At 40.3% G+C, this 15,948-nt stretch overlaps 1 protein-coding gene across 9 annotated transcripts in view; it reads left to right on the top strand.

Annotated features, from left to right (window-relative positions):
- Positions 1-15,948, top strand: part of fbxl17 (F-box and leucine-rich repeat protein 17) — an 878,768-nt gene that overhangs the window by 25,885 nt on the left and 836,935 nt on the right. For 8 of the 9 annotated variants that reach the window (XM_068029789.1, XM_068029793.1, XM_068029792.1 and 5 more), the window contains 2 exons: positions 1,318-2,003; positions 8,544-8,666. In XM_068029789.1, coding sequence (XP_067885890.1) covers positions 1,350-2,003; positions 8,544-8,666 — 777 coding nt within the window. In that variant the 5' untranslated portion in view covers positions 1,318-1,349. Of the gene's footprint in view, positions 1-1,046; positions 1,088-1,317; positions 2,004-8,543; positions 8,667-15,948 lie in introns of all 9 variants that reach the window. The other variant, XM_068029791.1, reaches the window with a different exon arrangement.

The following is a 15,948-nucleotide window of genomic DNA, read 5'->3' as shown; positions in this document are numbered from 1 at the left end:
TTATAGTATTGATGTTGGGAGATGAGCAAGTGACCTGAAGAGATTTCTTCCATTTTATCCTTTCTTTGTTGCCCTGGGAACAGTTGGCTTGCACTTGTTGCTTCCCTATTCTTGTTACCTCTCCCCACCAACTACCAATGGCATCATACCTTTAATCAGAAGTTTAATGTTTGAACTGCTATGGAAGTCAACCAGTGCTAACAACTTTTTAAGCATACAGATGCTTTGTATCTGTTTTTCGGAGTACAGATGAAATAAATTCTGCATGCCATTATTGTTTAGATACTTGTATTATGGAATGTTGTCAGATTTTATGGATGCAATTAAATCTTGATAGGTTTTTAATTTTGAGGTGGAGGTTACCCAATTTTATTAATGTCTGTGTTCTGTCTCAATGCTGTATCTCTGCAAAAGTTTTTTTTCTTGACTGGAAGAGAGAGCATGATGTGCAGGATTTGAGCACCGTGTCAACTTAGTAGTTTGGGGTAGACGGGTTGTATTGAAAGGATTTAAAAGTGCAATTATGAGAAATTAGTGTTAAAGGTCTAATTGTGCCAATAATTTTATTGACAGTAAATTTCAGATCCATTCTGTATTAGTAAAGCAGTGACAGTGGAAATGTAATTTTAATGTTCTATGCAGTAGAAAAGAAGCTAGCTATGCGCGTCAGTTTGTGTCTCAACCTTTGGGCTTTTGAATGGTAGCAGTCAGCAATATATCATAGTCAGGTTTTGAAATTTGTAATATATTGAACTTTAGGAAGCTGCTGTCATGTCAGTTGAGTATATCAGTGTCCTTAAAGTGAATTCAGTGAAGAGATAAATCAGCATTGTGGGTTTACACTGAAATGTGTTAATATAAAATAGTTAACACCATTACACCTTTGGAAGTTTACTAAGTGCGAAGCAGAAAATACTGCATTTACAAATGCGATGGCTGTGACAAAAGCTTTCAGAGATTTTGCAAGTTAACAGAACAGTATCCCATACTGACCATTAGAGAGGAGTGTGCTAAGATTCTTTAACCTATGGTTTCTTTCACCACAGGGAGTATTTGAAGTGAAAAGATGCCTTTAAAGGGAGACTAGGTGAGCATATAGGGAGAAGGAAACAGAGGGCTATGTTGATAAAGTTAAATGATGAAAGATGGGAGGGAGGCTTGAGTGAAGCAAAGTGGCCTATTTCTGTGTTGTATATTCTACGTAAGGAACTTGTTATAATTTGAAGTTACAAGGGCAGTTGAATGATGAATATGTTGTGTACATTATCTATACCTATGAAATTTTCGTGCTTTTCACTTTCGATTTTTCTTTTGTAGAAATATATTAGAGAAGGTCACGAGTCTTCTATATGGGCCATTTTCTTTCAAAAAATGGTAAGTGTGTGAAGAAAAGAAGACGGAAAATTAGAAAGAACTGCTTTCTTCGTGGACCTTGTATGTTGTGCTTCATAGTTCACAATACTTCTCTTGATGAAGATCAGTTTGAAAGTGCATCCAAACTAGCTGAGCGATACGCCGCACTGACCACTACGGAGGAGTGTGCTAAGTTTCTTCTTTCTCCCAAGGAACTTGCTATCTGGGAAGAACAGGGCAAGAATTTACTTTCCAGTGTTCCAGCAAAACTGATTGGGCCACCTCTGTTTAGAACAGTGTCATCAGATTATTCCGAGATGCCAGTTTGCAAACGTAAATGTGCTGGAGTACAAACGTGCGCACCTCGCAAACTGCCTCGTTCTGCAGTTGAAGGAGTTCCTGAGACTGGTTTAAATAATGACATAGCACAGTGTCCTGTGCCTGTATGTACTTTGCCTACTTCCACAGCAGAATGCACACACGTGGGGCTTCAGGGAAACATGGGTGACTGCTCTTCTCTGCTGCAATGTCCAGTGTCCCCTTTGGGACCCGAAGACAATGAACGTCTCCCCCATGAAAACTTGAAAGACTTAAGAGTGGAATCTGAACCACCAAATATAAATCAGCTTCCTTCCTCTATACTTCTAAAGGTAAGGCTTCTAACCATGCAAGCTGATGTTTATGATTTGAATTTTGTCTAATACAGCACTATTAATCGTGAGCGCAAGAACAAACATGGATTATTTTAAATGAAGCTTATGCACAATACATACCAGCTGTTTCAGAGAAACTGGAAGGGATTTTTTTTTAAAAAAAAGATACTGTTGGGTTTCTTGACCTCCTGTTCTCTCCATGTTTATGACCCTGTGCTTCAACCTCAGCCAAATATTCTATTTGATATCACTAATGTTCCTATCATATTACACTTGCATTGTTTGCAGTCTTAATAAGGTTATTAGCTGTGCAGCATAAATGCTGGAACATTATAAACAGCCTTGCTCTGCAGAGTTCTTAAGATGACCTTAAGCAATGAAATATAGTATTATCACATACCTGTAAATATTTTGTTTATTTTAAAGTCAGAACAAACTGAAGAATTGTATAAACAAATCTACCTTTTTGAAAGGTAACAATTAAGTAGTTTCTTTTCGAATTTTTTAGCCGGCATCTTTGTGTCATTTCTGTAGCTCTTCAGCAAAAAGTTACAGTGACATAAAGCTACTCTTACTTTCTCTCTTCATTTCAAAAACCTTTTCTAACTCAAATATATTCCAATCACTTCAGCATTTTAAAAACTTTGATCACATCTCTTTTAAGCCCACATTTCTCCCAACTAAATAACCCTGACATTGAATCCTAAGATTAGTGCTCCAAGATTTGGTATCATGTTGGCCTCCCCTTCTATCGCTGAAATGTTCTTCATCAGGAATGGACCAAAACTGAAATACTATTTCAAATGTAAATATATCTCCGCCTTATGTAGCTTAAGTATCATATCCTTGGTTTTATACTTAATTTACTGGTAATATAGTCTCAAAAACATATTTGCTTTTTGGCCAACTTAGATGATAGAATGGTTACCTTGCAGAAGGAGGCCATTCATCCCATCATGCCCGTGCCAGTATTCTGCAAGAACAGTTGAGCTCGTCCCACTCTTCCTCTTTTTCCCCTGATTCCTGCTAATTTTTCCCCTTCAGGTGCTTACCAATTCCCTTTTGAAAGCCATGATTAGATCTGTCTCCACCATGCTCTCGGGCAGTGCATTCCTGATTGTAACCACTCACTGCTTGAAAAAGATTTTCCTCATGTTGCCTTTGGTTCTTTTGCCAATTACTTTAAATTGGTGTCCTCTGGTTTTCGACCCTTGCACAAATGGAAACAGTTTTTATCTACTCATGATCTCCCCTCAAACTTCGCATCTCTTGAAGGGAACAGCCCCAGCTTCTCCAATCTATCCACACAACTTGGGTCCCTCATCCCTGGAACCATTCTCGTAATCTTTTCTGCACCCTCTCTAAAGCCTTCATATCCTTCCCAAAGTGCGGTGCTCTGAATTTTGGATTCAATACTCCCAGTTGAGGCTGAACCAGTGTTTTATAAAGGTTCATCTTTTATATTCTATGCCTCTGTTTATAAAGCGCAGGATCCTGTATGCCTTTTTTGATTGCTTTCTCCACCAACTCTTCCACCTTCAACAATTTGTGCACATATATCCCCAGGTCCTTCTGCTCCTGCACCCCCTTTAGAATTGTACCATTTAGTTTGTATTACATTTTGGTAGGAAGCCCAAGGAAAGGCATCACTTCATGCTTCTGCATTAAATTTCATCTGCCACATGTCTGCCCATTCCACCAGCCTATCTATGTCCTTGTGCAGTCTATCACTATCCTCCTCACAATACTTTCAAATTTTGTGTCATCTGCAAATTTTGAAGTTGTGCCCTGTACACCCAAGTTTGTCTTTAATATAGATCACAAGAAACCAACCTCCAGGGAACTCTACTGTATACCTTCCACAGTCTGAAAAACAACTGTTCACCACTCCTATGTTTCCTGTCACTTAGCCAACTTTGTATTCATGCTGCTCCCTTTTATTCCATGATCATCAAGTTTGCTGGCAAGCTTATTCTGTGGCTCTTAATTGAATGCCTTTTGGTCGTCCATGTACACCACATTGCCCTCATTATCTCATCAAAAAACTCAATCAAGTTAGTTAAGCAGGATTTGGCCTTAAGTCCATGCTGGCTTTCTTTAATTAATCCACACTTGTCCAAGTGACTCTTAATTTTGTCCATTTGTAAACTTAGCTGTAGCAAGTCCTCGATATGTTTAGTTTAGTTTAGTTTAGAGATACAGCACTGAAACAGGCCCTTCGGCCCACCAAGTCTGTGCCGACCATCAACCACTCATCCATACTAATCCTACACTAATCCCATATTCCTACCACATCCCCACCTGTCCCTATATTTCCCTACCACCTACCTATACTAGGGGCAATTTATAATGGCCAATTAACCTATCAACCTGCAAGTCTTTGGCATGTGGGAGGAAACCGGAGCACCCGGAGGAAACCCACGCAGACACAGGGAGAACTTACAAACTCCACACAGGCAGTACCCAGAATTGAACCCGGGTCGCTGGAGCTGTGAGGCTGCGGTGCTAACCTCTGCGCCACTGTGCCGCCCGTCACAAAAAAATGAAGATTCAGAAGAAATAAGCAAAAAAATTCATGCAAATATTTACCCATCCTCTGAATGAAGAGACGAAATGGGAGATCTCTACTTTGGATCTGCTTTGCTGAAATTGGAGAGACCAGTTGGTAATTAACGACTGTCTCCCAAGTTAACATCTGCAACTGTGCTGGATGCTAATTGAGAGGTGTGATGCATTCTACATTGTTGAATTTTGAACTGCTTCTTTTTTGAAGAATGCGCAATTCCCACTTTCAAACTAAAGTGAATCGTAAAATGCAGTCTTGATGGAATGCTTATGGCAGTGTGACCACCAAAATGCACTATTGTTGAAAGTCGTCTTGCAATTAGACAGAAGTTACATTTTTGAGTTGCTCAGCATTTCTGTCAAATATCTCCAGTGTTGTGCACATCTCAACCCCCGAACGTAACCAATCTGTTGGTGAAAGTCATCCACGCTTTTTGTGACCTTCAGAGTCGACTATTCCAATGCTGTCCTTGCTAGCCTCCCACCTCCTACCCTTTGTAAAATTGAATTCATTCAAAACTCTGCTGTCTGTATCCTATCTCGCACCAAGTCCAGCTTGCCCATCACCTCTGGCTTGCTGATTGCATCTGGTTGAGTAATGCCTCCTATTACAACATCTCATCCTTGTTTTCAAATCCCTCCATGGCTTCACCACTCCATCTCTCTAAACTCCTCTAGCTCTATAATCCTCAAATTTCTGTGATCCTCCAATTCTGGCCTCATAAGCATCACAGATTTCCTTTGGTCCACCATTGATGGCTGTACCTTCAGCTGCTGAGGCCCTAAGCTCTAGAATCCCCTCCCCAAACCTCTCTGTCTCTCTCCCCTTCTTTAAGTTGCTCCTTAAAACTTGCCTCTTTGACCAAGCATTTGGTTGTCCTGTCCTAATCTTTCTGTGGCTCAGTGTCATTTTCTCTGGCAATGCTCCTGTGAAGAGTCTTGGGATATTTTATTACATCAAAGGTGCAGTATAAATAAATGCACGTTGTTGGGTGTTTGAGAGCCAACTAATGTAGGTCTGAAAGCACAGGACTGATTGGTGAATGAGGACTTGGTGCAGGATAGAACCAAATCAGCGCAAGTCTGAGGTTTCTTTCCCAAGACATGCCTTGGATAGATTGTGCACAAAGCACACTAATATTAAAATCTATAGTTCTCTAGGTAACATGGGAATAATGCTTGCATCTTTTCATCTTCACAGTAAAGTAGAAGCCAGGAGTCTCCTGCTCTTAAGAATTGAATACTGTTGAAGGTAGTTTAGGGGGACCAAGTTTTTTTTTGAAAGTTTCTGTTGTTTACAATGCACAGTTTGGAGGTTGGATTTTGAAGTGGTTGATCATGGTATTTAGAGCTGTCCATTATGTTTTAATTTAGCAATGCTTTAGTGCTTTATTGTCCCTGAAGTTCAAACTTTATATAATGAGGCGGGGCTTTAAAATGTTTTGTATATATTAGGAAAGCTCCTTCCCCATATTGAACTTGCTGAAGTTTGACAACAAGCAAGTGCAGTAGTACTGAAGTATCTCTAGCCCGTGTGTTTCTGTTTCTATGTATGCCAACCTTTTCCCTTCTAAACTCCTAAGCCCATATTTAAAGCAGAGAAACTGCTTGCATGCAGTGAGATTTCCCTTTCCTGGTGGTAAGATAGCAACTTGGGTTGTCTTCGAGCACTTCTTCCTGTTCTACATAGAAATTTCTATGTACCAACCATCTCTGTTGGGCTTTCAAAATTCCTGTAAAATTTGCTGTTCAAGTAATAATGTTGAAGTATTATATAATCTGATTTGAAAATGGAGACTGATGTGTATGTACCCTGCCCTCTATCCGTTATCACCTGAATTACCATCCTTTTGTGAGCGATAAAGGTAAACTTTCCCTCCTCACCTTTCTTTATCTGTCTGTAGCCTTTGACATAGTTGACCACTGCATGCTCCTCCAACGCCTTTCCAGTGTTGTCCAGCTGGGTGGGACTGCTCTCACCTGGTTCTATTTTTGTCGATATAATCGTATCTAGAGAATCATTTGCAATTACTTTTTCTTCCTGCTCCCACACCATTGCCTCTGGTGTCCCCCAAGGATCTAGCCTTGGCCCCTCCTATTTCTCATCTACATGCTGCCCTTTGGTGACATCATCCAAAGCACAGCATTTGTTTTCACACGTACGCTGACGACACCCAACTCTACCTCGCCACCACCTCTCTCGGCTAGTCCACTGTTGCTAAGTTGTAAGACTTCTTATCTAACATCCATTACTGGATGAGCCGAAATTTCCTCCAATTAAATATTGGTAAGACTGAAACCATTGTTTTCGGTTCCTGCTCCAAACTCCAATCCCTAGCTCCTGATTCAGTTCCTCTCCCTGGCAACAGTCTATTAAGCTAGTCTTTGCAACCTTGGTATCACATTTGACTCCAAGATGAGCTTCCGACCTCATATTCATGCAAGCACTTAGACTGCCTATTTCCACCTCCAAAACTTTGCCCCGTCTCAGCTCTTCTGCTGCTGAAACCCTCATTCATGCCTTTGTTACCTCTAGACTTGATTATTCCAATGCATTCCTGGCTGGCCTCCCACATATGCTTGTCATCCAAAATTCTGGTGCTCATGTCTTAACTTGCCTTAAATCCCATTCACCTACCACCTGTGCTTGCTGACCTACATCGGTTGCTGTTCAAGCAACGTCTTGATTTTAAAATTCTCATCCTTGTTTTCAAATCCATCCGTCGTCTCACCGCTCCCCATCTCTGTAATCTCCTCTAGTCCCACAATCCTCTGAAATAATTCTGGCCTCTTCAGCATCACTGCTTTTAATCACTCCCCCTTGGTGGCCGTGCCTTTGGTCACCTAGGCCCTAAGATTAGGAATTCTCTGCCTCTTTCTCCTTGCTTTCCTCCTTTAAGACACTCCTTAAACTCTAACGTATTTAAACAACCCACGGCGCTCCACAGGAGCATGATAAAATAAAACATGACACCGAGCCACGTAAGGAGATATGGCTCAGATATAGAGAGGCAGAGAACTCCAAAGCTACATAAATGTCCTGAACATTTCAATTTGGTCTGCAATTCTGCAGATTGACTTGCATCTATCTCATATGTGCACTTCCTGTCTGCCACACCTTACTTTTTTTGCCAGTTTTGTGTAAACGTTTCCCCGGTAATTCTCTATGTTCTTTAGAACATAAATGGTCTTTTTAAAAATGATTGTCATTTCACAAACTGTCCACTGGGTGTAGCTGAGATTCCATTCACCGTGTTACTTTCTCTTGAGGTAAGTTTTTGTTCTAAAATGTAACTTGCTCATTATACATTTTTACAATTAAATTTAAAAAACTTTTTTATAGGCTCTTGGTACCTTTCAGCCATTTAGTCCTTCTTTGTAAAATTGAAAATTGCTTTTAGTCTTTTGCCTTCTCCTGCAGGCTCTGGCTTTTTTCTTCTCTCCTGGGGTCTTCAGGAACCATCCCTGTTTTTATGTTTATTTAAACATTTTTACAGTACAGATTTACTCGTTTTTCCCAACCCACTGGTTGCAGTTTTGGCTTGTCATGCAGCTACATTCTTTGTCGTCCTGCCCCTATTGCCCTTTATTTTCCATGCCACTGCAAATCCCTCTATTTGCTCTTCTCCCTTTTTTGCACCTTGGGTGACTTAGGCAGGTACAAAATCTGTAGTTAAGAGGACACTGATGCCCCACTCTCTCATGCCCATCTGGCTAGGAGGAAATGTTGCTTTCCTGTTGATGCTTTCTCTGTTTGCTTTCAATTATTGTTTGTTTTTAATCTCCATTATCAGCATAGATGTGCAATTGAGAATTTAGCAGATGTGATGTTAGCTTCCCTGATCCTTGCTGTCTGAGAATATTAATTATCCTGCAGAGCTTGTGAGCACATTTGATAAGCCGCACACAGTGATGTAACGATTGTAAATGTTGATTATATTGATTCTGATGAGTAGCTTCTTTTCATTTCAGGTCTTTGCTCACTTATCTTTGAAGGAAAGATGTCTTTCAGCATCTTTGGTTTGCAAATACTGGCAGGATCTTGGTTTGGATTTTCAATTTTGGAAACAGCTGGACCTCAGTGGACGACAGCAGGTATGATTTCGTGTTCGTAGGATAGAATTTGGAAAAATTAATGTTGAAAGAGGGAATACTTAATTTACAGTACTCCGATATACTGCTTTATGCTGATGCAGTTTAGGATAAATTATATAAAGTACTATATGTCTGCCAAGTATTTATAAACAGCTTGGATGGTCAGTTCAAATAATTTATTAAATAAATTAGCTGTTATATAATGTTTCTAAGCATTTTATAATTGCTCAATAGAATTGATCGCCCTCCACACAGCCTTCTCCAGTTGGGAGAGTGAATTGTCTGATCTGTAATTTGCTGTGAATTTTATCAACTTTTTTTATTCGTTCACGGGATGTGGGCGTTACTATCAAGGCTAGCATTTATTGCCCCTGAGAAGGTAGTGCTGAACCACTGCACTCCTTGTGCTGTTGGTATACCCACAGTGCTGTTAGGTAAGGAGTTACAGAATTTTGATCCAGAGATGGTGAAAGAATGGTGAAATATTCCATATCAGGAGGGTGTGTGATTGGGAAGTGGTGGTGGTGTTGTGCACCCGTTGCCCTTGTCCTTCTAATGGTGAAGGTTGTGGGTTTGTGAGGTGTTGTTGAAAAAGCCTTGGCGAGTTGCTGCAGTGCATCCTGTGAATAGCAGATTTTGTAGCCATGGTGCATACATTTAATCTTAGATTGTACTTAAAGCTGCACCTGGTTGTTGGGGAAACAAGTTGCAGTTTTGAGCTCAACATTCAGATTGATCGTACTCTTCAAATCTGGATTCTTGTTATAATTCACCACTTCTCATATTTTTCTTTTATCCCTACTATGTCACTACTAGCATGGCTTCACATTACATGATGATGCACAAAGTTTAAAAACAAATCCACGTAAGGAGAAACTAATAACCTATACTTTATTAATAACTGGAAACAAGCTGATTTCAGCATTAATGAGCTCTTCGCTCAACTAATGAGACCAGCATAATTCCCTATTTTTTTAGTGTGTTGCACATTTCTCTGTTACCTATAATTGCTATTCCACCAAGTGAAACTGCTGTCATTGATTATGTATCATTCAGCACTAGTCCTTGGTTATAAACTCGAAATAATTAAGAGTTAATGTTTATCCAGATGTTTTGTCCTAAACATTAATATCACTGCTCTGAAGTTTGTCAGTTCACATTCCCAATTGGCTTCTCGGTGAAGCAGGTAGTTAGTCCATATTAAAACTTCTGATGCTGTAGTCTCAGTTCAAAAGTTCATGGTGACCATCTTAGAATTGCTTTGTATCTATACAGTTATAGATGTTACAATTTAAATGTCGTATTTCTTCACCTTAAAGATTAAAAGTTAACTATATTAAATCACTCCAAGTCAGTAGGAGACTTATGCCAGTACTTCAATTTAACCTTTTCATAGAAAGATAGAACACAATTCAAGGCCGTTTGGCTCATTGTGTCCTTGAAAGAGCTATCCAGTTCGTCCCTGTACTTCTCTTCCCTTCAAGTATTTACCCAATTTCCTTTTGAAAGTTCCTATTGAATCTACTTTCACCATCCTTTTCAGGTAATGCATTCCAGATCACAACAAGCTTGGTTAGAATATTCTCCTCATCTCACCTCTGGCATTTTTGCCAATTACCTTACAAACAAAAGATTGAATTAGAATTCAGACTGAGGAAGAAAGGAACATAATACATTTTCTGAATAATTACATTCTCAAGGTATTCATAAAGAACAATGCCTTACTTGATCAGAGATAAGCAAGACAAAACTTGTGACTTCTGTTTGAAATGAAATTGAGCCTTAGTTAGGCCAAAAAGCAAAACATTTATCCCAGAGACCCAAGAGACATGTGGCATTGGGAATTCAAGGTAGTAAAAGCTTAGTGAGTTGAGCTCTGTTTGGTTGTTTTAAATGTATGTTGATAAAACCTTTCCATAAACAAGAGTCTGGTATGTTTCCTTTCAAACAGTGGTTTGTTTCATAATGGCTAGAAATGAATAGTCATTTGTGGTTTTCCTGTTCTCCCTGCTGTTAAAGTTTAAAATACTTAGTGGCTTTTCTCTCTTTATTCTTGCAGTGCAGCTTTGTAAACAAACATTCTGTACCAACAAATCCAGTTTCGAGGTTTTTTTCATTCTTGCTGTAATTGCATTTTCAATATTCTGAGTTTTGTTTCTTGAACAAAAGTTATCCATCTTAACAGCAGTTGATCTGCCACTAAACGTTTTGTGGACAAAAGTAATATTCCTGTATTAGTTTCTTTTTCCTGTGTGTGATTTATTTATTCCATTTAAAATGTTTACATTGGAAAATGTGTTTTTCGAAGTGAAAAGAGAACAGTACACAACTGCATTTCTAATAGGTTATCACATAACACTTCTTGAGGGTTGCCAAGAGGTGAGAACTGGATGCTTGTCAGGAAAAACAGGTGATTAGGAAAAGATTGAAGGCACAGTTAGAGATTTGTGTTGGCAAGCTTTTGAAGGTATCAAGTGAGGGAGTAACTAAGTGGGTTTGGGAGGACACAAAAGCAAAATACTGCGGATGCTGGAAATCTGAAACAAAAACAGAAAATGCTGGAAATATTTGAAGTCAGACAGCATCTGTGGAGAGAGAAACAGAGTTAACGTTTCAGTTGAGACTAGATCAAAATTTCAAAACTGAGATTGATGGATTTTTGTTAACTTTGTGCATCAAGGGATCTGGAACCAAGGTGGGTAAATCGAGTTGAGATACAAATTGGCTGTTTTTTAACTGAATGACGGAAGAGGCCCGAGGGACTGAATGCTCCTGTTTCTTTGTTCCTCCTGAATGCTGAGCTGAGCCTAAGACCCAGTTTCTGTCAGTTGTTTTCAGCATGATTTGAAACCCGCTGAAATTTCCTTCTGTCTCATCAGTCATTGATTTAGTCACACTCCAATGTCACTTGCCAATGACTGAACGTAACTGGTCTTGATTTGTGAAATAGTGTTGGTTTCTAGGTTCTGAAAGCATATTTTAGGTAAAAGTTAACGTTTGAAGCTGTAGCTTGTAAAAGGAACTTGGGAGACATCAGAAAACTTGGTTAATAAGTACTATTACCTCTGATCCAATTACTGATCTATGTGGATCAGTAACATTTAGATTGACAGCTTTTTAAAAAAATTATCTTTGAAGGTGTTTTAAACGCTTGTGAACCCTCCAATTGAGCCATACAGTGTTGTGAATATTAGCGTAGGCCAGAAGATCAGGAAAATTTTAGAAACCAGCAAAGGATGACTGGAAAAGTAGAGGAAGAATTAGAATATGAGCGTAAACTGGCAACAAATATGAAAAGCGACAGTAAGAGCTTCTACAAGTAGATAAAAAGTGAGTAGCTCAAGTAAACATTGGTCACTTAGAGATTGAGACAGGGGAATTAATAAAGGGAAACAAGGAAATGGCAGAGACTTTGAGTATTTTGTATCTGCCTTCATAGAAGAAGACGCTAAAAGCATCCCAATAACAGTGGAAAATCAGGCAGCAAAAGGGAGGGAGGAACTTGAAAGAATCACTATCACGAGAGAAAAAGTATCAGGCAAACTTATGGGACGAAAGTCTGACAAGTCCCCTGGGCCTGATGGCCTGCATACTAGGGTCTGAAAAGAAGTGGCTGCAGATTGGAAAACCACAAATATAATGCCCCTTTTCAAAAAAAGGAGGCAGACAGAAAGCGGGGAAGTATAGGCCAGCTGTCCTTGTGTTTGTCTTAGGGAGAATGCTGGAATCCATCATTTAAGGAAGTAGTAGCAGGACATTGAGAAAATCAGAATACAATCAAGCAGAGTCAATATGATTTTGTGAAAGGGAAATTGTGTTTGGCAAATCTGTTAATGTTCTTTGAGGATGTAATGAGCAGGGTGGATACGTATACTGATTTACGAGGATGTTGCTGGGACTGGAAAAATGCAGCTATGAGGAAAGATTGGATTGGCTCGGGTTGTTCTCCTTGGAACACAGAAGGTTGAGGGGAGATCTGATTGAAATGTACAAAATTGTGAGGTGCCTGGATAGAGTGGACGTGAAAGGCCTATTTACAATAGCAGAGAGGTTAGTGACGAGGGAGCATAGATTTTAAGTGATTGGTAGAAAGATTAGAGAGGAGATGGGGAAAAGCTTTTTCACCCAGAGGGTGATAGGAAATTAATATTAGTAAGAAGGTTGTATTACAGAAATTAATGGGGCTGAAGGTTGATAACTCCCCAGAACCTGATATTCTACATCCCAGAGTGTTGAAAAAGGTAGCTATGCAGATAGTGGATGCATTGATTATCTTCCAAAATTCTATAGATTCTGGAGCGGTTCCTGCAGATTGGAAGGTCGCACATGTCTCCCAACTATTTAAGGGAGGGAGAGAGAAAACAGGGAATTAGAGGCCTGCCTTACTTTGGGAAAAAGAACTCGACCGAACCACAGCAGGTCCGATCCCGACCCGACTCGAGTTCCCCTGATTTAGCCCTGGGCCCAACTCGCCCCCGCCCCCGACTCGGCCCAACCTTCCCTTTACTTACCTTCCAACTGGGAACCTCCAGGAAGCTGCAGCGCATGCGTGGTGCCGTCATACTAACGTCACTCACTCACTGCGCAGACTCAGTTTCGTCCTGGACTCTCAGCTCAGGTAAAGTTTTTTTTAAAAAAAATTTTTTAATACTTACCGGCAGAGCACTTGCCGTGTATGTCCAGCACAACCTGACCCGACCCGAACCTGACGCATGTCGTCGGGTCCCGTCTGGTTCGGGTCGGGTAGCAGGCTCTACAGGGGATTACTGACCTGTTGGCCTTATATCAGTTGTTGGGAAAATGCTGGAATCTATTCTTAAGGATGTGATAAATGGACACTTGGATAATAATGATCTGATTGGGCATAGTCAGCAGGGATTTATGAATGGGAAATCACGTTTGACGAACCTGTTGGGAGTTTTTTGAGGATGTTACGAACAGAATTGATAAAGGGGAGTTGATGGGCATGGTATACTTGGATCTTCAGAAGGCTTTTGATAAAGTCCCCCTCAGGTGCGTTGTGAATCTGTGGAATTCTCTACCCCAGAGGGCTGTGGAAGCTCAGTCATTGAGTATGTTTAAAGCAGAGATTGACAGATTTCTAAATACAAATGACATAAGGGGATATGAGGATAGTGTGGAAAAAAGGCATTGAAGTGGAATATCAGCCATGATCATTTTGAATGGTGGGGCAGGCTCGATGGGCTGAATGGCCTACTCCTGCTCCTATGTTCCTGTGTTGCTATGCATTCAACCTGGAATTTTGTGGTCAAGCCTTGGAGTGGGACTTGAACCCTAGAACCTTCTATCATAGAGGCGACAGTGCTCCAATAATGCCAAGGCTGAATCTAACACCTGAATGTAAAAGGCCTTATTATCACCAGAGGACTTCATGGCCAATGCATTGTCATGGGACATTGCTGCAATGGAACCTGAGGGGAAAATTAACAGTCACTTGAGAAAATGTGGATTCAAGTAGTCATTTGGTAGTACAGAAGTTGAGAATTGCTGAAAATAGAGATATGTTGTCGAAGCTTTTCATCTTGCACTCATCAGGATAATACGCAAGAATAACCAATGTAAGGGAAAACAGCAACTTTATACTGTATGAGGAGAGTGCTGATTGGTTGGCAAGTGAACTCTGATTGGTAGAGGCGTTGCCATAGAGAATGCACAAGTTTACGGTGACTGACAGTTAACTGCCAATCTTTGTTTGAAATTTAAACCAGGCAGCTTGACACGCATTGGCACTGCTCTGAGGAATGAACCAGCAAATGGCTGTCACTTATTTTGTTCAGCTGAAACAGGTGCAATGTATGTACATGTTCTTTCTGTCTGTAAAGAACAGGGCCCTATGTATTAATATATGTAGCTTCCAGTACGCGCAAATGCGCCACACTGTGAGCTGATAATTTTAAATTGGTTGTTAGTGTAATTGTTTGCACACTGTGGATTATTTAGCAAATGTTGTCCAAAAAAGAGGTCCTGCCTATCACACAAATGAGTAAAATGATATATAAATTTCAATCCCAGTGTGATGCTAGTATGTTCCAAAGACTAGCGGATCGTATCAAACAACATGTCCCTTCCGCTGTTCGCAACAGGCAAGGTACAGGCCATACCCAACCAGCTCATGCTTGCAAAAGTCAAAACAGTGTCCAACATTAGATGTGATTCCACGATTGGGCTACATTTGCTAAATAATCCTCGGTGGAAGAGAGTTCCACAGACTCATGACCCTCAGAGAAAAATTTCTGCTCATCTCTGTCTTAAATGGGAGACTGTGCCCCCTAGTTTTAGTCTCTCCCACAAGGGGAAACATCCTTTCAACATTCACCCTGTCGAGTCCCTTCAGAATCTTGTATATTTCAAAAAGATCACCTCTCATCCTTCTAAACTCCAATGAATACCTGTCCAACCTTTCCTCATAAGATAACCCTCTTATCCCAGTAATGAGTCAAGTGAACCATCTCTGAACTACTTCCAATGTGATTATATCCTTTCTTAAAGTAAGGAGAGCAAAACTGTACACAATACTCTAGATGTGGTCTCACCAATTCCCTGTACAATCAATTCTCTTTGCAATCCTATAATCATAGAAAGTTTATGGCACAGAAAGAGACCACTTGGGCCCACCGTCTGCGCTGGCCAAAAAACGATCCAGCCAGTCTAATCCCACCTTCCAGCATTTGGTCTGTAGCCCTGCAGGTTACGGCACTGGAGGTGCATATCCAGACACCTCTTAAATGATTTCAGGGTTTCTACCTCTATACCCTTTCAGGCAGTGAGTTCCAGACAACCTTCTTACTAATATTAATTTCCTATCACCCTCTGGGTGAAAAAGCTTTTCCCCATCTCCCCTTTAATCTTTCTACCAATCACTTTAAATCTATGCTCCCTCGTCACTAACCTCTCTGCTATTGTAAATAGGCCTTTCACGTCCACTCTATCCAGGCACCTCACAATTTTGTACATTTCCACTATCTGCATAGCTACCTCTTTCAACACTCTGGGATGTAGAATATCAGGTTCTGGGGACTTATCAACCATTAATTTCTGTAGTACAACCTTCTTACTAATAATTTCCTTCAATTCCTCATTTTCCCCCTAATCCCTTGTACCTCTAATCCTGGGAGATTTCTTGTATCTTCCTCAGTGAAGACAGGCACAAAGTAATCATTTAGCTTCTCTGCCATTTCTTTGTTTCCCCGTTATAAATTCTCCTGACTCTGCCTGTAATAGACCCACATTTGTCTTAGCCAAATGTTTCCTTTTTACGTAC

Source organism: Heterodontus francisci, chromosome 4 (genome assembly GCF_036365525.1).
Source record: "Heterodontus francisci isolate sHetFra1 chromosome 4, sHetFra1.hap1, whole genome shotgun sequence".
NCBI lineage: Eukaryota > Metazoa > Chordata > Chondrichthyes > Heterodontiformes > Heterodontidae > Heterodontus > Heterodontus francisci.
Note: the sequence above shows the minus strand (reverse complement) of the source record. Positions and strands in the feature narration are given on the sequence as shown.